The 26,864-nt window shown below is 38.5% G+C and overlaps 1 protein-coding gene across 3 annotated transcripts in view; it reads right to left on the reverse strand.

Moving 5' to 3' along the window:
* LOC137065088 (cytosolic carboxypeptidase 4) overlaps nucleotides 1–26,864 on the reverse strand; it is a 217,664-nt gene that overhangs the window by 70,269 nt on the left and 120,531 nt on the right. For all 3 annotated transcript variants that reach the window (XM_067436651.1, XM_067436653.1, XM_067436652.1), the window contains exon 19: nucleotides 23,606–23,786. In XM_067436651.1, the coding sequence (XP_067292752.1) occupies nucleotides 23,606–23,786 (181 nt within the window). The remainder of the gene's footprint in view (nucleotides 1–23,605; nucleotides 23,787–26,864) is intronic.

Here is a 26,864-nt window from a genome sequence, read left to right on the forward strand (position 1 = left end):
AATTTCTTTGCTAACTTTTCTTCCCACATTACTTGAGGGGTACTAATAGTGTGTATTCCCCAGGATCCATACTAAATTATATTGTTTTGAGTTTTTTGTAGGTCTGAACACATTAGCAGTCCACCCTGGAGCAAAAGCAACCGAGAAGTGCTTCTTCCTGCCTGGTTATAATGAGCACTGTATTTTTAACATCCATAGGTCTTAGCAAATAAGAGGGGAAAGAAAAGGAATTCACATTGTCATTTAATTGTATTATTTTTATGACCTATCTATGACCTTCATGGTTTAATTGCCAAGTTTTGCCAACAAAATAACATGGTCTATCCAAATGAGCTCTTGAATTTGGGACTGGGAAAAACACAGCATGCTCCAAAACCACAGGATAGTAATTGAGTAAAATGACAAGGTTTGATCAAAACGGAGTATGCCTATTTACAGAAAGTGTCAGCTTGCAGTTAAATCCAGTAGAAAGGCACACACTATCAATGAAAAGCTTAGACCAGCATGATCAACTAGAAGGTCTCAGGACAGCAGGTGAAAAACAATTCTACATGCTAATAAAATGAAACTATGTAGCTTTGTCCCATCAGCAAGGCACGGAAATATTCCTTTGACTGTTAGCGTCTTATATAGACCCTGAATATAAGACAAACCCGTTTTTTTTTTCAGATGTATTTCTAAGAAGAATTAAAAAAAACGTATAGTCTTATATTCTGAACAATACGGTAATCTTTAATCAAAACAACTTCCCCTCCATCTTGCTTCTCTGATGATGTTTACTTGCATGAGTGCAGGAGGGACAACCTGTGACACACAAGATCGAAAATCAAGCAATTCCAACAAGCTATTCCAAAATAGCAGTCATTTCACTGTTTCTGCTAACTATAGACTCGATATAGCCGTCTATGTAGAAAGGCACACACGGAAATCATTAAAATAACACATCAAAAGGCATAGACTGAACTAATGTTATCAACTAGTGGGTCACAGGACATCAGGTGAATAATTCTACATGCTAATAAAATGCAACTAATGTGTAATGCAACTGTTCAGAGAACAGTGCTTAAATCGATGACTTAGTATGAAAAATAAATTTGCAATAAACAAATGTAAATAAATTAAAGCTAAAAATAAATAAACTAATATATGTATCCACTTGGTTTAATCTACTTATTCAGAATTATATTTAATGAGATATCATGTTTGCTTTCCATACGTCAGCATGGTAGCAGAAGGAGAACAGATGCTACGTAATGAATCTGCATTGCATCCGCTAGAGTTATTATTAATCCGGGTCATCATTGAATGCCTGGTGGAATTTAGTCCTAAACCACCGGACTGTGCTTTCCATCTGTTGGCGGTGTTTCAACGCACTTCCGAGTAGCTTGGTCTCCGACAGACAGCTGATAAAGCCAGTGAGATGAGTGGTGAAGCGTCTTCAACAAATAGAAAGCAAAAGGTCAGTTTGCTTATGAATAAATTCTTCCAGACGTTTGAATCTGTTTCACTCTCATGCCAGCCCATTCTGTATCTGCGTGTGCAATTTCCTGTGAATTTCAGCAGGCCATTTCTCAAGTCCTTATGTCCTAGCGGTGATGATTACAACCCCCAAATAACGTACGCCTCATACTCGCTGACACAGCAGGCCCGAATTGAAGACAACTAATACAAGCAGTTTATTAAACAATACCTCAATTGAGTGCCACTGCTTCTGGATTCGTTGACCTGCGAAATTGTCATTGCCTCCACTTATAAAGCATGACGGCTCCTTGACCCCTTATGTCACTAGTCACCTTGTGCAATAAACAGGATCCTGGCTAGATTACATTAATAATTACTGTAGTTCTCGCCAAAGAACTAGGGGAAGGAGGCAACTGTAGTGATGTCAGAGTCATGAATTGTTCTTTCGAGTCAAATCTACCGTAACTCTTAAAATAATTAATTGTTTTGAGTAGAGTCAACTCAAATTAAACCTTTTAAATTAGTTAAATCAAACAAACTTTTATGAGTATTTAGCACTTTCTTTTTGAGTTCACACAACTTAAATATTTTAAGTAATGTGAATTATTATTATCGTGTTTTGTTAATGCTTTTTTGTTCGCGACTTATCACGCTTTTAACATTTCTTTGAACTGTATCTTTGCACAACAAAGCACCAGTTTCAATAAAAGGATATATTAAAGTTTATATAGCCTACTTTTACATTTTCACTGCTGTTTTAAAAATGTTTTTTTGCCATTACCTCAAACAGCTGCTTAGAATCTCAGTGCAGGAGCTGTAGTTTAGGCTATCACAAACGTAAGTGGTTTGCAGTTGATTGCTGCCGTGACACGTAGCACTCACGAACAGCGCCGAACATGCACTTTGGCCATGTACAACTTGAATATTATTATTATCATCATAAACTTTTCATTAACTTTGGTAGCCTGTACAAGGGAATTGTATTTGGCTGCTTTTTCTGCAGAGAGTGGATCTCTGTTGATGTGTCTAATATTTTTATCGTTCATTTGTTAAGTAAGGGGTGAGAGACCTGGCGAGCCACAATTTTGTCCAAGAGCCAGCATAGGCTTAGATTTAAACTTAAATTTATCTGAAACTGAGCTGGGATATGCCACTCAAAAGGGAAAGTAAATGCTAAAATTAAGTGATATGTAATGTTTTTGGTGCAGAATTCATGTTAAGTGGGAGATTTAGTAGTGTTTAATGTTTTGGTGTGCTAGTATAGAAGAGTGTGTTATGTTGTTGTTGTTGTTTTTTTGGCGGTTACTATTATGGTGATGAGTGGAGCATGAGCTTATTGTTTGAGACCAGATATACAGTATGTTAATTTTTTTATATTGCTGTAATCATTCAACAAGTGCTATGCTAATGCGATCAAATCATTGTATCACTAATTAGCAAGGTAGTGTGTATTGAATTAGCTATTGAATTAGTGTACTGAAGTTTCCACCACTAAAAATACTTTAGTTGAAATTAAATTGATAATTTTAAGTTTAAAATATGAATTAGTTTACTAAATAAATAAGTTCTGCTTACTTAAACAACATTTCTTAACTAAATATTAAAGGGGTGATGAATTAAAAAATCAACTTTCCCTTGAGCGTTTGATATATAAAAGGTCATGGTAATATAAGATTATCCTGTACGTTTCAGAGCTGAAAACCTTTTTAGTCAAAGAAAAGCTTTTATAGACACCAGGCCTTGAAAATGATTGTGAGCTTCATTCTTGCATCACACCTCCACAGAACGTCTAATTCAGTAGCCCTGCCCACCGACTCATGGAGCTATTTGGTCGATCACAAGCCAGCAGGAATAAACATGCGGAAGAAGATAGCAAGATATTGTGGAAGAACACAGTTGCTGCATTAGGTTCCTTCGTATCATAATATTAGGAATGTGTGATACTTCATTTATTTTTAATGAAATTCCAGCTAATGTGGGGAAGACCGTTTGTGTGTTTGCTTCATTTCACTGTGGAATAGTTTGTAAACAAGACTCAAGTGCTGGATTTGCAGACACGATGCTGTGCCTTTTATATTGGAATCGACAGGAATGGTGCAACAAACTTATGTGAGTAAAGCATCTTTTTTATTTGTAATAGTACTAGTCCCGGGGGCTGTACCAGACCAAAACGTCCTCAGCAGAAATTCTTTCTTGATCTGGGCGCACGTGTGTGTGTGTGTGTGTGTGAGTTTGCGCTTATAATATCTACCGATCGTGCGGGTGCGGGCCATGTAATACAATCGCGGGTGGATGAGAAATAAATCATTGTGTTTGTTTGATACAGACAAGTTGCAGTTGCCGCTTTCAAGATAATGTCTCCCTCATGTGAACTAAACTGACAGGGGCTGGATATGAGAGCGGAGCTGAAGCTCATTAAATATGTAAAATCTTGTCCAATCCTAGCCGTGGGTGTTTACTTCCAAGTCTCCAGTGCGTCACACCCATCAAAACCCAGCGTTCAGCAGAGAGCCTCAAAATCAGTGTAGAAAATTGCCCATTACTTATTAGCTATGATGTTTTTGAATGTAAAAACCACACAAATGTCACTAGTTGACCTCAGACAACAGTATAAAAAAGTAAAAAAGCCAGTTCATGTAAGTATGGTTTGAATGTTTAAAGGGTTAGTTCGCCCAAAAATGAAAATTCTGTCAATTACTCACCCTAAAATAATGACTTTGTCAACAGCGTAACAGTCTGACACAGGCTTGAATTTCCTAGTTCTATGGCAAAGGGACTCATGTGCATGCGTCTTGGTGCTCCCTGGCGGCCGGCGGTGGCTCCTCCGATTGAGGGCAGTCGGCAGCGAGTCCCGTGCTCCCTGCTCCTCCCCATCACAACGGATGGCAGCAGGCTCCGGCCCACAGCGAACACAGGCGACTCCTCTGCTCCCTCCAGGACAGCCACCACCCCACCTTGACCCAGAGGCACAGCAGCAAGCTCTCTATCCCAGCGGCCTTTGCTCGCTCCTGCACCATCACCTCGGGCAGCCACTTTCGGTCTTTCTCCATCCGTGCTGCCCGAACTCCTCAGTACTGCGATCCCCCTCAGCCGCAAGGGCTCTTCGACGGCACCAATGTAATAAAGTTTGTAAATATCTCGTCCTTCACTAATGTCTCCTTATATGCCTCAGAGCTCCCTCATGAGAGGACTCGAGACCGGTGTGCCTCGCAGGTGACGCTCTTTTGCAATCACGTCGCCGGTCTCACTCGCTCCTCCCACGTCTCTCGCTCGTCCACCTCGCCACACTAACCCTTTAAATTCAGTTATGATTTTAAAGAGGACGATGTTATTAGTAGATCTACTAGTTATTATTAGTCTATTAGTATTAGTTACTAGTAGAAGGAATGTTAAAAACAAATCAAATTGTTGAAAAGATCTGATTTATGAAAAAGAAATGAATCAGACTTCCCACAACAAGAGGATGTTTATTGCTGTGGGCTGGTGACAAGGGCCTTGATATTAGACCCAAGACCCTCTTTCTATCTCATCATGGCCCATCCATTGTGACTGATCAACTGCCCTAGGATGCTAAGCGTTACGTGGGCCTTGCTGCGTTGCTTTCTGCTAGACTCTGGTGTAAATTGAATGGATGGAGCTGCCAGCTCAATCCTAATCTTGGAGCCAACAGCAGGTCCCTCAGCCTCTGACAGCCAGATAGCTGGGGACGGCTGGGGGAGGGGGACGGGGGGTCGTACCGAAATGCACGATTTTCTTTCAGAATTGGGGAACGGCTAAAATCAAAATAAGGTAAAATGTATCTTGCATACAATCCAATCATAAAGGATCTTAAAAAAGCATGAAAGTATGAAAAGTTACATGCCGGTCGGTATCTTCAGTCAATTTCATCATCCTCCTAATTTTTTTTCCTTCAATGACAAATGGACCATGCTGTGCTCTCTCGCAAAGATAAGCTCAAGATAGTATTCTCCCATCATCTTTTTCTGTCAGCTTTGATTTGGCCGATGCCTCACTGCGTGCTTTGAAATTTCCCTGTCTTCAAGCAATATCAAGTGTGAACTTTTGTAGAAGCAAACCTTCATTCCTCAACATAAAAGTGCAAAACAAACATCTTTCCCATATACTACATCACACATCCAATTCAATATGGAAGAAATGCATCACCTTAAAGTGTATTTGAAGGTGAGTTGTTTATTAAGCACAAGCTCAAAACCTGATACAACAACCGTCATGCTCATCTTGATTAAATTGCATTCACAAAAAAAACAGACTTATAAAGGGATACTTCACCCAAAAATATTAAATTCTCATATTTATGGATCTTCTCAGAAATAAAATAAAATGGTTACAGGAGCTTTCAAGCTTAAAAAAAGAAGCTAAAGCACCATAAAAGCATCATTAAAAGGCATCTTTTCCACAATATTTGATTTATTTTAAAGTCATATGATATACCCTATGATATATTTGCATGACTAGTCAGTAAAAATATTGACATTTGCCTTAGATCTCCATTGTGATTATTTTAGAAAGTCATACTGGGTATAAAAATAAAATAAAATAAAAAACATAATGTATATGTTAACATGTTTTATAGGCAGGTATACGACACACGTACACTCAGCTTGTTACACACATAGAAGCACGCACAACCTTTTTTTAAACAATAAAAAATTATAGGATCCCTTTCTGGGGAAGCATTCAGTCTTTGAACTTGCAAATTCTGCCATGTAAATAGTGAATCCGCCATGTTGCAAGCACAACTGTCTTGTCAACTGTTTAAAGTGAATGGGAAATGAGACTCTGATTGGTTCACGCGTTACGCTCAAAAAACACCCGAGACTCATTAAGAGACTGGGTACAACCTTTGGACCATGCGCCTGGTGTGTCAACCATTTCTTCTGTCGTTAAACTAACAAAAGCTGATTCGGCGCCATGTGCTTCAGACCATGCAATCAGATCGTAAAAATAGGGGTGAATTTTTTTTGCAATTTTTGGGTGAAAAATCATAATTCAATGAATACGGTTACGAAACCAGGTGTACCAAAAGAGGACTTCATAATTCACTGCAGATACACTGACATTTCGCCTCGGCTTGTGCATCTTTAATAAGTAACACAGCTGCTTCCATGGAAGCCATTAGAATCTCATCGACACATTCTGTGTAGTAAACATAGATAATCAATAGTCTGAATTTATGGGCGCTTAGAAAAAATAATCAACATACATCAGCGCTCTGATAATAGGGGACGGTTGGTTTCAGATACAAGCGTAGAACACAAATGGATAGATTATAAAGCAGAAGGTCAGATGCTCGATACAGATCAAGCATTGCTCCCTGGAGATATTGCACTTCAAGGTGTTGGTTACGTTTAATTTACCTTGTGCGGTATGGATAGTGACATCTTTGTCTAAATAAATCAGCTGATGTACGTGGTCGTGCTTTTTTCATCCGATCAGGCTAGTGGATCATCTTCACACCTCAGGTTTCGACCACCAGAAAAGCTCTTAGATAGATATCCCTAGGTCACAGCCATTCGTTCTGGATGGGGCGGTTTCTTCAGTCGTGCGTGACCTCTCCATCTCCCTCATTTCAAACCCCTTCATCGTGTGTTTCTCTTTTAGGATGACATCCAGCAGCTTATGAACCTGAGAGCTCACCATGAAAGATTACCAAACAATGAACTCCTCCTCCACATGTGAAAAATGTGTCCCTTCAGCAGCCTGTAGGCCTGCCTGATGAGTGGCCCGTATTACGTCTCACACTGGTCAACCTCAAAAGGCCATTGATTGCTGGCCACATTTGGCTCCCAAGTCTCTTAAAAATACCAATAAGGGCTAAAACCAACAAAAAAAAACCTCTTTAAAGACAACACATAAATAATACAGAGCGTAAACAGTGCAACCGGTTATTTTCTAATCATTTAAAAGGAAAATAACCAAAATAAATAAGGCAAATGCAAAAACATCATTGCCATATACTCTTAACAAAAGCTTTCACAGTGAATGAATGTTTAATATATATCTATATATATTAATCAAAAAAATGTCCATAATTAATTGCGATTAAAGGGGTGGTAAAGGGGTGGCAAATGGGCGGTTGAGAACTACAGCCTTTTCCTCCAGAGTTGCTGACATCAGCAGCTCCAATATTTACATAAACCCCTCCTCCGAGAATATTAAAGAGTTATTTCACCCAAAAATGAAATTGATGTCATTCACCCTAATGTTGTTCCACACCCGTAAGACCTCTGTTCATCTTCACAACACAGTTTAAGATATTTTATGTTTAGTCAGAGAGCGTATCTAAGTGTAGGCGCACTATACTGTCCATGTTCAGAAAGGGAATAAAAATATCCTCATAGTATATGAGGATATGTGACATCAGTTAGTTCATTAGAATCTCTTGAAGCATCGAAAATACATTTGGTCCAAAAATAACAAAAACTACGACTTTATTCAGCATTGTCTTCTCTTCCACGTTTGTGTTCAAACCTCAAATAAAGATTCAAATGGTTGTGAATCAGTGAATCGATCAATGATTCGGATCGCATGCTAAACTGCCAAACTGCTGAAATCACGTGACACTGGCAATCCGAATCATTGATCAATTCACTGATTCATAACCGTTTAAGAGAAGACAAAGCTGAATTTTTGTTATTTTTGGACCAAAATGTATTTTCGATGCTTCAAGAGATTCTAATTAACCCACTGATGTCACATTTGGACTACTTTGAAGATCTTTTTATTCCCTTTCTGGACATGGACAGTATAGTGTGCATACACTTGCAATTATTATTATTATTATTATTATATTTACCAGTGTTACATATTTACCTGTGGACCTACCACTCCAACAGGAAGGACGAATACAGAAATTGTATTAAGTTATCAAACAGTCTGCACTGCATACATTATAAATTAAATATAGATTAATAAAATTAAAGCTACAATTTCCTCTGTTACCTTAAGATATGTCGCTGCCGAACACGATGCGGATCTGACAGTCACGCGCATCTCATTTTCTCACAACCCTTTAAGTTCATTTAAGATGTTATTTTACTAATTTAAGACTGCTCTTATGAGAATACTTAACAAAACTGATATTTTGCCATAACTGTCTGTGTGTTATTGTTCGTTCAAATCGCAAAAGAGTTTCTAGGACGGTGTCTGTGCGCACAATACTGGCACGTGTCTTTCTGGGCGTTGTGTGCATGTCAGGGCATTCGCAGACAGTGCGTTCTCTTTTGTCTTATTACGCTTGAATATTTAAGAACATTTGCATGAATAGGAGTGTGATCATCTGATGTAACCCTAGCCAAAGGATAAAGAGGCTAGAAAAGAACGGATTCTGCATTAATTGCGTTCAATACTTTTAACGTGTTAAACTGAAGAAAATGTTTTTCCATACATTAACACGCTAATGATGGATGGAGTTTTCACCTCTAGTAAAAAGGTAATTTAATTATTATTAATGACTTAATTATTAATCATAATTGTTTAATTTAACTTAATTTCTTGCAATTAAGACTTAAAGGCCCTCTAAAGTGCCTTGAAATGTGCAGCATTATCCAGTGTTGACGTAATTTCCTGTGAAACAGGAAGACTTCGCTTCATTTATATAACAGTTTGACTAAAGCCCTTCAGCTCAATAAAGCCGCAGTTTCCTCCTAATCGTTTCTTATCATAATCTCCTCCATATCGCTTTTGAAATACACTTCTGTTCAAAAGACAGCATTTTTCAAGATTAATCAAGGATAAAGTGGAATAAAGGGAATTTATTTTTTATTTTTACCCAGACTTTTGAATGGTAGTGTACTGTATATCACAATGTCACCTTCGTTACTGAATTAATTTCTTACAATTATTTACTTTATCTCACAATATTATCTGAATTTATCACATTTTTTATTTTAAAATTTGTCAACTAACTTTTTTTTTTTTTTTTACTAATTTTGTACAGTATCACTAAAATGATACTGATTAAATTAGGGGCATTAAATTTTTAATCAACTAACCATTTTAACCCTTTTTGGTTAAAAATGTGTTAAATGTACATGACATGACAAAATATTGCCTACATTCAAAGGGCATTTAAAAGCCAAAATCTGACAACTAAAAACAAATTAACACTGGATGACCAAGCACGTCGGAAGAAAGCAGGGAGGAGCTGGAAGGAGGAGGTGAAGATGGTGGGGGCTTGGCTGGGGTAAGTTGGCTGTGGTCACTGTTAGCCCAACGGAATGATGAACAGCACGGGGCGATATCCATTCGTCTTCTACCTGTCTGCCTCCAGCCCACGGGGGCCTCCACAATATGTCACTGTCGCATGCGGGGCCGCCCCCATGCATCAAAACATTTTAATACAGCTCAGCCCACATCCAACCTTCTCCGGGGTTGGGATCATGGACAGGAAGCCGCCCCCGATCTGTGTTCGTTTCGTGTGCGACACACTATGAATGAATCAATCCGTGCTTTGGTGCCTTTTCACATACACACTAACACGGTCACCACACTCCCGGTGAGAACAAACGTTGCGCAAACCATCACATTCTGAGATGTTTTTTCAAATTGTCTAGGGGGTGGGGTGGACACGTACAAATGAAAGGAAAAGAACAAACAACAATGCCGGAAATGAGTGGCTGCGGGCATTGGAAAACAGGATGATAGGACAGATGGGGTGTGCGCTGGAGATTACAGTGACTGTTTAAACAAAAACGGTTTCCATGTTTCCAGAGGGACAACTGGGAAACAAATCCTTGTTAGGAGGGACAGTTTCGGTTTGTTATTGTTTTGACGTTAGAGGTGAGGGCCAGCGGAATACTCTGTGGAGAGAGTACATTTTCTAATCCAGCTAGGTTGATACTAATGAATAGAGGGAAATAGTGAGAAAAGTAGAGCAAATTCAAGGCCAGCGAGAAAAGCACAATATCACATTTCACTTCGCCTTGTGCAGCAGGTGCTGTGTTTGTCCAGGCAGCCAATACCTTGAGAATAAAGCCAGAATCTGCGTCAGCACCAGCAGCTGAACAGGGTCAGGCTATCTCAAATTTCCTGTCTGAGGAGGGGAAAGGGTACTTCAAGCCCCAAGAGCAGCCAGAGAAAGCGTAGCTTGCCGGGACCAAATATTTCAGCGTTCATCTCGCTTTACAGAGCTGAATCATTTCCATTGACGTGACAGTATTGTACTCCGTGCTCCTGACAGGGGTAAAGAATATCCCAGCTGGGTTATTTCATTAGCTGAAAGCTGTCACCGGAGAGCTTCTGAGTGTCAGCAACAGTCAGAAAGCTGTAGAAGAGAATTAGCTCTAGGTGTGGCACAGCTAAAACTGACTCGCCATGGTCACAGAGTACATTTGGGCGTGGGCAAGAAAAGAAACTTCATAATGGACAGAAAGTTACTTCCGACTGCAAGGAACATGAGGTTTCCTTTTTTGTTATGGAGCTGCATACGCTTCATGCTAGTTATAAATATCAAGGCCGATATTCTTGTCAATTCTGATTTACTAAAAGGTTTGCAGGCAGAACAAAGTAACCCAAGAAAGACAATTTTGTTCTGCAATATTCCCCCCAAGGTTGAATTCATAAGACATGAGATTCACGGCATTGAAAACAATGATGTGTCTTAGATGAATTACATGAACTAGTCAAACATGGCTAAACTTTCTCAAATACAATTATTTTAGCATACCCGTTTTCTTAAAGCTACACTGTGTAACTTTTTTAGTTTATTCTTAGCTAAAAACACTTAGTTCTTTCAAAAATATGTGTGCTCGTTAATGTACATTTACTTCTTTCAAGTTATAAAGTATTCTGGTAAGTTTATAATATGCCATTGAAATACATACGGGTGAGGAGTTCGAATGCTGGTCGCCATGATGCCCCTCCATCTTGAAAGTACATTAGCCAAAGAGGGACATACCCGTAAATTCAAGCTTCGCCTTTCGCGTTTTAACACTCGATGGCACCGTGTCGAATGTGAAGAGGGGGATTGCCATGTTAATCTTGGACTAAATCGGCCACCGTAGGAGTTAAAACGAAATCAGAATTGAGAGGAACAGAAACTATTATTCACTGAATGGTCATATACAGTCTTGTTCAAAATAATAGCAGTACAATGTGACTAACCAGAATAATCAAGGTTTTTAGTATATTTTTTATTGCTATGTGGCAAACAAGTTACCAGTAGGTTCAGTAGATTGTCAGAAAACAAACAAGACCCAGCATTCATGATATGCACGCTCTTAAGGCTGTGCAATTGGGCAATTAGTTGAAAGGGGTGTGTTCAAAAAAATAGCAGTGTCTACCTTTGACTGTACAAACTCAAAACTATTTTGTACAAACATTTTTTTTTCCTGGGATTTAGCAATCCTGTGAATCACTAAACTAATATTTAGTTGTATGACCACAGTTTTTTAAAACGGCTTGACATCTGTGTGGCATGGAGTCAACCAACTTGTGGCACCTCTCAGCTGTTATTCCACTCCATGATTCTTTAACAACATTCCACAATTCATTCACTTTTCTTGGTTTTGCTTCAGAAACAGCATTTTTGATATCACCCCACAAGTTCTCAATTGGATTAAGGTCTGAAGATTGGGCTGGCCACTCCATAACATTAATTTTGTTGGTTTGGAACCAAGACTTTGCCCGTTTACTAGTGTGTTTTGGGTCATTGTCTTGTTGAAAAAACCGTTTCAAGGGCATGTCCTCTTCAGCATAGGGCAACATGACCTCTTCAAGTATTTTAACATATGCAAACTGATCCATGATCCCTGGTATGCGATAAATAGGCCCAACACCATAGTAGGAGAAACATGCCCATATCATGATGCTTGCACCTCCATGCTTCACTGTCTTCACTGTGTACTGTGGCTTGAATTCAGAGTTTGGAGGTCGTCTCACAAACTGCCTGTGGCCCTTGGACCCAAAAAGAACAATTTTACTCTCATCAGTCCACAAAATGTTCCTCCATTTCTCTTTAGGCCAGTTGATGTGTTCTTTGGCAAATTGTAACCTCTTCTGCACATGCCTTTTTTTTAACAGAGGGACTTTGCGGGGGATTCTTGAAAGTAGATTAGCTTCACACAGACGTCTTCTAACTGTCACAGTACTTACAGGTAACTCCAGACTGTCTTTGATCATCCTGGAGGTGATCATTGGCTGAGCCTTTGCCATTCTGGTTATTCTTCTATCCATTTTGATGGTTGTCTTGTTTTCTTCCACGTCTCTCTGGTTTTGCTCTCCATTTTAAGGCATTGGAGATCATTTTAGCTGAACAGCCTATCATTTTTTGCACCTCTTTATAGGTTTTCCCCTCTCTAATCAACTTTTTAATCAAAGTACGCTGTTCTTCTGAACAATGTCTTGAACGACCCATTTTCCTCAGCTTTCAAATGCATGTTCAACAAGTGTTGGCTTCATCCTTAAATAGGGGCCACCTGATTCACACCTGTTTCTTCACAAAATTGATGACCTCAGTGATTGAATGCCACACTGCTATTTTTTTGAACACACCCCTTTCAACTAATTGCCCAATTGCACAGCCTTAAGAGCGTGCATATCATGAATGCTGGGTCTCATTTGTTTTCTGAGAATCTACTGAACCTACTGGTAACTTGTTTGCCACGTAGCAATAAAAAAATATACGAAAAACCTTGATTATTCTGGTTAGTCACATTGTACTGCTATTATTTTGAACAAGACTGTACCTTTTCACCGCAAGTAACAGTTCTTGAATTTTCAGGAGTGTCATGTCTAGAAAGGAATGGAAATATCCACATGCTTTCAGCCAAAAAGCCTGTTCCTTATGTCACAAATAAATAATAATAATAAATAAACTATATGAAGTAAAAAACTGAGTACTAAAAAGTTAATTAAAAATAACAAATATGATCATATCGAATGACCAGAACAGTTGCATAGTGCAAATAAATCAACAATTAAAAAAAGAATAATTTTTTTTTTTTTTTTTTAAATATATACTCAAATTGGCTCCATTTTCCACTTTAGTTCTTGATTACTCGGCTGACATATGTCAGCTACTCAAGAAGACAAACCATCCAAAATGCACGTCCAAGTGGCTAAATTAAGCATCTGAAAGAGAAAAATCTCTAGTTTTAAGAACATCACAGCATTTAACTGTATTTATTAGCATGAGAAATTAATTGTCCTAATTGAGCCATTTTATGCTGATGAGTTGATCACGATCCAGCCAGCATCTATAGCCTGTGAAAGCTAACTCGCAAGCTCATTTCCCAAATAAACACTGCAGAAACACTGGCAGTCGTGTCATAATTCTCAAAGCCAACTTTCTAGAACATACCATGGGGGTGAACACACAGCACTCAAGTGTTGGCATCCCAGCTCACATGCACAAAAGACACATCAGGGGCTTCTGTAAAAAGGAACGTATGCCTGTGTGGGTACATGGATCCAGCTTGTATGGGCAGACAGTTGTGATCATTACCTCTAAAACCCTCTTTAAAACATTCTGTGATCTGACAGGCCAGCGAAAAGCCTTTAAAAGTCCCGCTGGCTCTCCAAACCAAAATTACACATCACAGTCTTAAGGTTTCCACTAGTCACAGTGGTCAAGCATATTCAATTTCAGGCATAATTAAAATCCATCTTGCATCTGAACTAACAAAGCATGATTTACTGCTTGCTTATTGGTTCGTTTTACAGAGTCTTTAGTCAAGCAAACAAGCCGGTCGCTTTCTTATCCAACGCCATATCTGGGTCGTTAGCCCACACAAGCATTGGCAGCTTATGAGAGACCTCATCTGGTGATTCGCCACAGTAAGAGAAAGCACTGGCAGATGCCTGCTCAACTGTGCTGAGCGCAGCCTGATCCGTGCCAGCCGTCGGGCTGATGATTCATGTGAATTGCCCTAAATGGTTGCAATGTGCCAGGCTGACACTGGCCTGGGGAATAGGTGTGGAATAGTTGTCAAATATGTCCAATAATCAGTGAATCAGATACAGCTGCCCTCTCCAGTCAATGCAAAATATTGAGGGAAATTAAGATATATAAAAAATGGACAATTTGAAGATTGAAGGATTGATTCACGCCAGCGAAATCTGTCAATTCTGCCAATCTCATGTAAATCTTGAGTACCTATAGTATTGCATCCTTCATATGTCTGAAGAGTCTTTAGTTTTATCATAGTCATAAAAGACAGATATGCTAATGATTCTTTCTAACAGCCAAACTCATGGAGGCGTAAGAGTCACAAGCACACAAGCACACAAACACACACACACACACACACACACACACATATTAGTTTGTTTTTGTGAAATGTGGGGACATTCCATAGGCGTAATGGTTTTTATAATGTACAAACCGTATTTTCTATCCCCTTACACTGCCCCTGACCCTAAACCTACCCATCACAGGAAACTAGTGTTGTAGTCAAGACCACCTAAACCAAGACCAAGTAGTGACCAAGACAAGGTCAAGGCAGGGCGAGACTGAGTCAAGACCAAGACCGGACCAGCACTCCTTAAAATCATCTAAAAGATCCATATCTACTATCTGAGAAATTACTTATATTTAGTTAATAAATGTAATTATAGTAAGACACTATAGCGCTGTTACCAATCAAACCACTGGCAATACAAGGAATGGCACAGAAGTTGCATCTGAATTGGTACAATTACACCTTCATAAATAATGTTAAGATTAATTTAACATTAAAACATTAACATAATTTAACATTAAAACATTAACATAATTTAACATTCACGGAATCATTTATTTAACCGATTTGTTCAAAGTGGCTGATTCCTTTAATAACGAAATGTTGACAAATTAGCGCAGTTTAAAATTTGTCTAATTTGAAAAAAAAAAAATTAACTTCTTGTTTATTGAACGTTTATATGAATTAATATCATTTGCATTCACGCTTATATTCATGAAAACAACTCTCTTGCTCTTGTGATATTGCTTAATTATATTCTATGTTATATAAAGAAATATTTTTGGCCATTTATATAAATTTGGGGCTTTTTTGAGACAATGCTGCATTGCTTTTGAACCCAGCAGCACAGTAACAAAATAAACCACATTACAAAAAAAGTTATAACTGCATTTTAAGCAGTAAGTTTTACATCAAATCACATCAATGATGTTAAATCAGACAATGCACCAGCTTACACATAAAAAAATTCAGGTCTCCATTTGGAAAAAAAAAATAGTGACTGATCACATCTAAATTTTTCAGTTGGCCGAATTGAATTTCTGTGAAATAAATTGCATCAATTCACAGAATTTCAATTTGGCCAACTGAATTTTTCAGTCACTAGAATTTTTTTATTTTTATTTTTTTTAATTTTTTTACAGTGTAGTGATATCCTTGCATTTCTTGACTGGGTCTTGAGATAAAATCCAGAGTACTCCAAGTCCGAGACAAGACCGAGTACAAATGCGGCCGAGACCGAGATAAGACCTTCAAAAAATGGTCTCAAGACCAAGACCGGTCTCAAGTACTACAACACTAAATCTGCATTTTTACTTTCTCAAAAAAAAACTGGGTAATGTCTCTCCTTGTAATACCCATGTAATTATACACATTTGTTTCCTGATATTTCACAAAAACAAGTGGACGCACGCATTATCCCTGGATAACTTTTTTTTTAATTCTATACATTCCTGTACACTTGCAGAACTCAAAAACAAACTTTCAAGACAAACTGCATCCACTGTTTCTTTAATGCTGGGTTATTTGTGAAGCGGAACATGGTTATCTTTCCCTCACAACCGAACACACTTCTTTAGTGTTATTGTTGATTTTGTGGTCTAAAAACAAAATGAAAGTGTTGCCGATGGCTTCCGTAACTGAACAAAGCTCGTTGATGGGCATGCTGTTGCTCTCGCTGTGGTTGATGTGCGTTCACGCTCATCTGGGAGAAGTGCTTATACAAAGAATTCAGTCCTTTATAACATCATACAGGGTCATACTTAAAAAAATAAAAATAAAAAAAAATTGCTGAGAATCCAAACTTTTTAACCGTGTAAATAAGTCAGAATGCATGAAATAGCATCAGACCCTTCTTTAAGGAAGACCTGTACAATTAGTGGTCGTCCACAAAGCGCTTTTGCATTTCACTGCACTGCTTTTCGGTTATTTTTCTACGTAAACATGCTAGATGTAGGCCTGCTGCTTTTTGTTGGGGCGATATATTGCCCCAGAAATAATTTTATGCCACTGAATACATAAGCATAATATAACAGCATAATAATAAACACTTTCAAATGCCAATGAACTTACTGTAACTCTTTATTTAGATTCTGGAATTGAAGCATCTAAAAATATTGTTGAATAAATAATAAATAAACATTTGCTAACAAAAAGTGCAAAATAACAAGTAGGAAAAAAAAAAACCACTTGCAAATGCACAAAAGACACTTATATAGAAATTTTGTATCTGCAGATTTAACCCTAACATTCATTTTACAGTAAAGTAAGGATGCACTATTGCTGAAAAACACAAACACTGCTTAGCAGTCAGATATGAACATATGAACAAAGACACTGATGCCTTAACAGGCCATATCTGCTGCTGAATCTATTTTTCTAGAGGCGTATTTTTTTTAAGTTGAAGAACTTCTTTAAACTTGAGCGTCACAAGATGTTGCGATAGATGTGATGGTCAAACATGTCCCTCTAGCACACATTTGCATGGAAAAACAGCGCAGTGGAAAGCAAAAACGCATTCTCTGTGAAAATGAACTAGACACTCATGACCCCCGTGTCCTGTGTGAACATTTGCTCTGTCATGTTTATATTTGTACTGCTACAGTGGATTGTGAAAACTAAGAGCATTTGGACTGATTCTTCCAAACTGTGTAGTATGTCTCGAATGACGCCTTCTTTTCACCTGTTGATGTCCACTTTGTGTAAGAAGAAGCTGCCTGAGCACTGTTTTTGCCTCTGACATGGAGAGCAAAAAAGACGACAGAGGCAGTGTGATTGACAAAATGTTGGCGCCAGTAATTTTGTGTAAACAATCACCAAAAATGGTTAAGGTTATGTCCATATATCGCGTGCTAAATCTAAATGGACATATTTGACTGCTGCATTTACGTCTTTTTGGTACATGTTTTGAAAACGCAGTGCTCAAGCAAAAAGTTCACCTTAAAAAAATTATAATCTCCAGACATGCATTTTCCCCTTCATTCGACTGTCTAAAAAAAAAAAAAATCTCTGATTGGCCTCTTTTGATAATTTAGCATCATATCCATGACACTCTGATCAGAAAAGGTCTTTGTGTGGGTTTTTAAATTGTCAAAACATTTGAAGGGGGTTCAAATATGAAGAACTGATCGCCACCCCACTATCAGGTTCATTAGTTTATCTTCATTTAATTTTAATTTAGGCTTCAATGTCTTGTGCTTAAAAAGGGGTTAAACATATAAAACAAAAATATTGACCATTAGGCCATATTCTATATAAAGTTATTTTAGTTTATTTAAAGATAACCACCCTGCAACATTAAAAACACATTTTATGGTTGCAAAAAATAAAACCCTAAAAAGAAAGTTCCTAAAATTACGTTTTTATTTGGTTCTCAAAAAAAATCAAAAAACAAATGGGAACCAAATACTAACGTTAGGGGAATGTTCTGTTTGCTAATTGGCAATTTTTTAATAGGAAGGTTATTTTAAAATAATAACCTAAAACAGACATTAGGGAATGTTATTTTTAGTTCATTTAAAAACAACCTCCCTGAAATGTTCTGGAAACGTTATTTTATGGTGGAGAAAAATAAAATAAAACCTAAAAAGAACATTCCTAGAACATTATTATTTGGTTCTCAAAAAATAACCAAACGGGAACCAAATACTCATGTTAGGGGAATGTTCTGCATTTACTGCGTGGGTGGTATATGACTAATTATGTCCCAGTCTCATAAACTCAATGTCCTCTGCTAAGTAAATTGTCAAAAGTATGCCTAAATGTTAACATTGACTAAGTGTAACATTAAAAGTCACTCATTTAAAAAATAAAAATAAGTCCAAATTCATTTTCACCAGTCCGGCTTTTATTGTAAGCAGTATGAACAGGGAAGCTGACGACGCCGCAGGCTGTGTACAGCTGATGTGCAATTCGTATGGGAGTTCACGATGTCGGAAACCCAATTCTATTTGACATTACCGAGAGACGCTTTTGACAACAGCCTCTGTGATGAATATACCCAGAGATGAAAACATAACCTCAGAACGCCTGAGTCTGTTCACACCTCTCTTGTTTTGTCCCATGCTAAGCCAGAGCAGGAAGTGAGCTCTGTAATCTCACCCCCCAACGTGTCGCTCGGCAAGATAACACCAGACGCCAAACAGCTGTTTGTCACAAGTCACATCCGTTCACGTCTCCTGCTCCCTGCATTCAACAAAAGATTGCTGAGCGGATTGTCTTTTTCCAATTTCAACAAGAGAATCGCACAGATCTCTGTCAATGCTAACGCTACATGCTACATAAACAGCACAGAGAGCTAAACTTTACACTTTTATCAACATGCATGTGTATATCTGCATGCTTCTCACAGGTTGCTGTACACATTTCAGAGGTTTAAAATGAATATAGTGTACATCTAGCCACAAACAAAAGCTACATTTTATCTCTCTGAAGCAAATAATGGCCTATTATAATGCTAATCTGATTAACTAGCAATCAATTACCAGTAATTGATCATTAAACAAATTTTTGATTGGCTTACTGACTGTAAAATTAGATAAAGTAATCATAATCGCATTATATTATCTAATAGTATTATAAAACGGTTTGTGCTAATAGCATTTCACAATGAAAGCTGCTTTCACATCTCCATAAACACTTTTTCCTTGGTGTTAAAATACTATTCAAAGCGGACAGAGTGTTTCACAAAACACCAGACCCCTTGACCTACATTACGGATATTTCCCTTCAAAATTTCTAAAGTCTGTGATGAATTTGATGGAAGCAAATGTGACCTTTTCACACATTGTCATTTCCATTTCAAAGGGCTTGCAACACCGCTGTATTTATATCTATGCAATACTGCATTACCATATAAATGAATCTGACGAAAGGGCCCATATTTAGAAGACACCCGATCTTTAAGGTGAGCTCTGCAGCTTTGTTAATGTGTGCTGGACATAGAGCAAGTACATTTGTGAATTCTGTAGCTAAATGTCTAGGTTTTGAACACACGAAGAGTATCAAACTGAATAAAACCACAAAGTTATCACAATGCATACATTAATGTTGCTTTCTAACTGCACCTACAACAATGTCACCAGACCTGTGTTATTGAGGATGTGAGATCTGCGCTTAAGGCATCAAACGCTCTCCTACTTACCTCAGACCTGTCACCAAGCAACAAGCCGCCCTGAACCTGTTAATAAAGGCTACCCACACAGGAAGTAATACCCTTAAGGTGAATGGGCGCTTTGTCGAAGTGAAATCTAAATTTGTCACTGTAATTTGTGGGGGCTAATGGGAAAACAAACACTGAATGGTAGAGTGTGGGATTGCATTGGTGCACGTGTTGTGACATTCATCTAAAAATGAAAATGTATTTATTCTAGACTTTTTTCCCAGACTTTTTTTCATTTCTTTTTGGAACAAAAAATGGTAGTTTTTCTAAAGTGTTCTAAAGTGTTTGTCCATACAGCGAAGTACAGAAATTTCCAGCCACTGTCAGTGTTATCGATCATTTTCTAGCTTCATGAATTCCTTTTAAATGAACAATTGAATGTGGGTAAGTTTCATTAAAAAAAACAACATTTTTTATAATCTTTTTCCAGATTATATTCAGAACTATTATCAAAACATTGATGGAGTAGATTGTGTCCATCAACACCCCCAATGTCTGCACAGCCCTAGCTCATTTAATTCAGTAACATTAGGCAGATTTGATTTATATGCTGTTTAATGTTGATGATCGCTTTATTTTTACATATGTATCTGCTTACATACGTCACTTGTTTCTGCTTGTTCTTCGCATGTGTTTTATTCAGGAGATCTGATACGCTTTAAAAAAATGTGGAATAGCGCCCCTACTGTAACAGTGAAATCCTGAAAATTCTGTCAATGGTGGGGACAGAATGGTGAGGATGCATTTTCTCACAAACAATGGAAATTTACTAGCCTGACAAGCCAGACCCACATCAAGATGTTTGGTCTGGAACTTCACCATAGACAGTGCTCAATCCGAGGGGCGGGATAAACGGTTGTCTTTCAAACTCCCTCTGCATGCGATAGGATAGCGCTACACCAACCAGAGCAACGAAGGTGAAACGGAGCTCATTGATAGATTAAACATTCGCCGTATCCGGTCGGCAAAACTCATCTTCCCTTTTTAAGAATGACTTCAGTGCCGTTCTTTGTTCTTTTCTCAGAGAAAAGCTTAACTCCAAGTCTTCCAGAGTCGTGGTCAAAGCTGATTCGAAAGACCGCCGGCGTTCGCCAGTTTCTGTGTTTACTAGAAGCACGCAAACGCAACTCGGTCGTCGTCATTATGGCCCCGCCCATATACACGATTTGATTGGCCCGGCGAGAGATAGGCGAATACAGCTCAGAAGGGTATTGAGAGATGCTAGACGACACTCGCGGGCAGATTAGATTTGCTGCCGCTAGGGTGCATCTAGATTTCTAGGCTAGAAATTTACGTCAATGGCAGAGAAAGAGTTAAGACATGATTTACAGTAGGTGAAATTAGCAACATTATCTTTGCACTGTGTGTAAATAGTAGTAAGATGCTATTTACACTATACAAATTGTGGCAGATACTAAATGCACCTCAGTGTATTGTGTATATTATGAAACAGTATGCAATAATAACATTGTGTATATGATTATATTTATTACAATTATAAATGGATGCTGCCTTATTGGAACAATACTTGCCTCTATCCCAAAAGCCCTCCTGTACACCTAACCTACCTGTTAAACACTTAATTCACACAATTTAAAAGGCAATTTATATTCAAATATGTTCTTAATTTTTATTTAAATTAATGCCAAGCTGATATGCAATAGGAAAAGGGAGACAAATGAGTCTGGAAAAAGGTGGAATCGAACGTGTCAAAAGCTACCACCACCTAACTACTGCTCAGTCAGATAATGGTGAGCAGTCAGTGTAAATAGCCTCTGCACTTGGAGTTAATAGACACTCCATTTAAATTTTCTTAATGAGCTATCCTTTTAAGAGCTGTTGTGATTAGAATTACGTCTCAACCACACTACTCCTACTATCTTGTCCATAAAAGAGCCATAACCATTCTGATTATTGCACATTTCCAGATTTGAAGCCAATAACTTTAGGAGATCATGGGCCAGATTTACTAAACAGGGCAAATGAGCGTGAGAACACAATTCCAAAAAAGTGCAGATGGGAGAGGGAAGTTCTATGCGTGATCTACTGATGACACACAAATCAAAGAACACAGACACAGCCGGATCATTTCCAAAATGACCAACACAATCTACCATGAATAACGCAAATTAGATTCTGATTTAAGACATGCATTTTTGCGATGTATGCGATAAAGTCAGCCACAAAAACAATTCCAAACCCTTTCAGCACTAATTTTTCACTGAGTGTCTTTAGTAAATCCTGACAGTAGTTTTTTTAATGCCAAAAGAGGGTTTGCACAGGCGCAAACTGTTAGTAAATCTAGCTTGATGTCTGAATTCATCTACACGCTTGTTATGAGGTCACTAGAGGAATAAATCCTTGCTCGGATGGAAAGAGCAAGTCTCCTTTAACTCCATGCCCACTGATCTACACCTCCATTTTCTGAGCATCCTCTCTAATACAGTTAGTATGCCTGATCAATAGCGTGGCATACAGAAGCTCCTGTACACATGACTGAAGATAAGGGGGAGGCCACGCAACGGAGGAGACCCCGGTCTCTCTGCGAGGAAATCAGGTCACCCTCACTTGTGAGGAAGCCGTGAGGAGAATCGATCATTCCCTGACTGTGAATAGAGTGTTGATAAGCTGGGGAGGAGAGCTGTTAAATAGGCTCAGTCACAGAGTTGACCTCTGTATTGGTTTTACACATGTAAATACTATCTAGCTCAGAACAGCAGGGAAGATATGGTGATATCCTGTAGATTAAAACACGCTGGCATTTGTCTTTTTCATTTCAGCACTCAATTCCAAGGGCAAAAAGGTGACTGCCTTAATGTGTGTGGCTCTGTTGGACAAGATGGTGACTGAACTCTCCGGCTGGAAGAAATAGCCTGCTTACAGATGCCCAGGGCAATCATGAATATTATAGTGCCAAACGCAGAGACCTATTACACTGATATTATGGCGAGAGGTCACATATAACCTGGGAAGCCACATATAACCTGGAAGCTATGATGGAAAGTAATGTGGGGGGGTGGGGGGTGTCTATCAGGCAATCAAAACCAGAATCATGGACCACATCAAAAGTTGGATTAGAATCAGGATGTCAACCAACCAGACCACAAGTGGCGCGATCAACGAGCATAATTCAAATGACTTGGATAGTCCTTCAACCAAACAGACCAACAGAGTGACGTACTTTGAAAAGCCGGTCAGTAGTAAGGCAAACACATCCTTCTTTTGTAGGAATTGTTCCAAGGCAAGCTCATGTTCTATTTTCGAAGTAAACTGGCCTTTGAAATCTTTTAAACCAGCAGCGACATTAACTGGTTGCCGTGCTTCGGTGGCCGCCATGTTCAACATAAACAAAAAGCTGCATTGTGTCATTGTGTTAAACCCGCCAACAGTGCACTAGGTAGATAAGCCAGTCTGTGATTGGTTCCCACTAAAGTGTAACTGAAGCAGGATAAATTTATGTACAGGTTTCCAGACTGAGCTGCAGGGCGAAATCAAATTGCCGGCAGATCAGGCTGGGTTTACCCAGTCTAAGAACAAGAGCAAATCAGACTTAAAGTATAACCTTTATACAACCATAGAAAAGTCCTCGAACAATGTTACTCCTCATAAAACGAGATCAAACAACACACAAACGGCAAAGGTGCTAGTATTACAGCACACTTTCTTGCATTCAAAAATTGCTAGAGGCTGCACAACAGAATGGAACAGAATGCAAAAGGTTGATTTTTTCCCTAAATTCAAAGCAATAAATTAAGTCATTATGCATGCAATGCATTGTACATACTTGCCATGAATGACCCCATCGGGATTGAGCATAGGGATAATTTTGAAGATGTAGGCCTCTCTCAAGCTCTCGGCTACAGGATCACTACTGCACAGGAACTCCAGCGTGCCCTTCAGTACCCAGCTGGCATTGCTCTCTCCTGGATGAACTCTTGCTGTCAGCACCACACATGGCCGGTTACCTAAAAGTACCATGAATATGAGGACAATAAGATTTGAATTTAGAAACATATTGCTAAATGACTCAATTATATGACTTTATAACTAATACATGTAACTATAACCAGTGGCATGAACTGAGCAGCTTCTATTGTGATTTTTTTTTAAACAGAACAAGGCCACCAGATTAGTGTGACGCTTTGCTGTCACAACATTACATGGCAATTAAGGCACGTCAGATTTTCAGTTGACACCTACTTTGACTCGTTTCATCTGGAAAGGAAAATTACATCACCTTGCTGAGCAAGTTTACAAAGCCAAAAGAGATGGACAAAGCTTATCAAAAACATATTAAAATTTAATTTAGCTTGACAATTATGGCCCTGGCTGCCACCCCACAAAAGACGGCAGAAGGGGCAACTAATTTGTGTGATTCTGGTATTGATGATTTCATAATGAGTTTCTGCATGGCCTCTGTTTATGCGCTCTTTCACTGGCTCCATTTCATTTTCTGTATTTAATTGAATCTGAATACGTCCATATAATTAGGCTTGAGTGATTTGTTCCCCTTTTTTAAGCCATAAAATGAGATAATGCCATTATTGCTGGCATTTTTTTTTTTTGCCATAACAATGAATGGCATACGTTTGTCGTTAATAGTAAGTGAATAGTAACCTACAATTTTGCATTCAGCTTAAGGGTCAATGATAAATAAGGATGGCCAAGATCTTAATAAGAAAATTATTTTGAAGTGGAAAAACATGAGATGGGAGGAAAAACAAAACAATGCTTTTCCGTTCTCGCACAAATGTTTTGCCCCAAAAGAAACTTTGAATTTGCACTTACATACACTATATTGCCAAAAGTATTGGGACAATCCTCCAAATAAATGAATTCAGGTCTTCAAATCACTTTAATGGCCACAGATATATAGAATCAAACACCTAGACATGCAGACTGCTTCTACAAACATTTTTTGAAAGAATGGGTCACTCTCACGGATGCAGTGGTGTAAAGCATTTGTTATCTGGAGTGACCAATCATGCTTCACACATCTCTGGCAATTCGATAGACGAGTCTGGGTTTATGGTTAAGGATAATGGTATTCTTTGTTCCAGTGTAAGGAACTCTTAATGCTTCAGCATACCAAGACATTTTGAACAATTTCATGCTCCCAACTTTGTGGGAAAAGTTTGGGGATGTCCCCTTTCTGTTCCAATAAAGGTCCATAAAGACATGGATGAGGCGCGTTTGGTGTTGAGGAACTTGACTGGCCTGCAGAGTCCTGACCTCAACCCTATAGAACACCTTTGGGAGGAATTAGAGCTGAGACTGAGAGCCTTCTCGTCCAACATCAGTGCCTGACCTCACAAAAGTGCTTCTAGAAGAATGGTCAAAAATTCCCATAAACACACTATAAAACCTTGTGGAAAGCCTTCCCAGAAGAACTGAAGCTGTTATAGCTGCAAAAGATGAGACAACGCCATATGGATTAACCCTATGGATTAAGAATGGCATGTCATTAAATTATTTCATGTGCATGTAAAGAAAGGCGTCCCAAAACTTTTGTTAATATATTTATGTACTATTTATAATGAATATTACATTTAAAAAAGTGTTTGAATTAAAATAATAATAATCCAAAGCATATAATAGCCATCATTCATTTGTAAATGACAATTTATATATAAAAGTGTCACCCTATGACTCTTAAAGGGTTAAATAACTTGGTGGATAAAGTCGTTATTTTGATTTTTATGTGCACAATAACTATTTTCGTTGCATTGTAAAATGATTGTAGAGGCACTGTAGTGAGAGGGACTTTGTAACGACGTCTTTAGTGCCTTTTATGGGTCTTGTGAGTGGGTCAGTGGAAATATACTGAATGCTAATGGAGGCCTTTCTGAAGCCTTTCTCAGCCATCAGCTTTAAACAAAAATATCTTCATTTGTGTTCCGAAGATGAACGAAGGTCTTATGGGTGTCTAACGACATGAGGGTGAGTAGTTAATGAAATAATTTTCATTTTTGGGTGAACTAACCCTTTAAACAAGCATCTTTAAATTGATTGGGGAGTATGATGCAGTTTAAATGCTGAAATCTATCCCATAACAAAACAATACAGAGAAAAAGCAGGTATCTCTAACAAAATGTCTTACAGATAAAATATGCTTGATAAATATCACATCAGCTTTGTGCACGGCGCTCAATTCCCCTCAAGAGCCGTCTGCTTCATCTCTGCAAAAAAACTGAGATAATTTAAATTCCAATTCAAGTCGGAATCAGAGACTTCAGGCCCTCAATGCGTTCGGCTGATCTCCTGATGATGTCTTGCCTGCAAAGCCTCTGTCCTCTCCACTTAAATTCTCCATCCATCTGTCCTTCATCTCTTCCTTCACACTCCCTCACTTTGGTGTTCTTGCACATCCGTTTTCCACTACTTCATTCTGACTTACCCATTAAACGTTTTTGTGCAGTAATCTGTAAACTAAAGTGCTTCTTCCATTCTACATCCAACAGTAAACTACACTGCACAAATAAGCTCAATGTGCTATTTTTGTCCATCTGTGAAAAGAAACCCCACGTATCCATTCCATGTGTATTTTCGCCTTGATCCTATTTATTTACATGTTCACACATCTAAATGCCGAATAAAATATATGTTGTCTGCCACACATGCAAGGTGAGTGTATAAATACGTGGGAGTGCTTCGTGAAGCTACGAGAGAATAGAGTCCTTCGTTAGATTTCTTTGCCGCTACCACACAAGTCAGTCTTCCCACGCTCCCAGTGGGAAGAGTACAGCCCGATCCTTTAAGAGCTGGGCTTTCACTCCGTGTCTACGGAGGAGTCTCTGGCGCATAGTCGACATCAACCCAAATGGTATACAGAGAAAGAGCAAGAGAAAATATAAAGGAAAGGGGAAGATGAGAGGGCAAAAAAATAAAAATTCCCTTTTGTGTCTTTGTCTCTCCTGCTGCTTTGCGGCTATCTGAGCAAACTTACCTCCCACTGACATTGCCTAAAAACATGCTGGTTTATCTCCATCCTATTTGTGTGTGTGTGTGTATGTGTGTGTGTGTGTGTGTGTGTGTGTGTGTGT

Source organism: Pseudorasbora parva, chromosome 25 (genome assembly GCF_024679245.1).
Source record: "Pseudorasbora parva isolate DD20220531a chromosome 25, ASM2467924v1, whole genome shotgun sequence".
In the NCBI taxonomy this organism is placed as follows: Eukaryota; Metazoa; Chordata; class Actinopteri; order Cypriniformes; family Gobionidae; genus Pseudorasbora; species Pseudorasbora parva.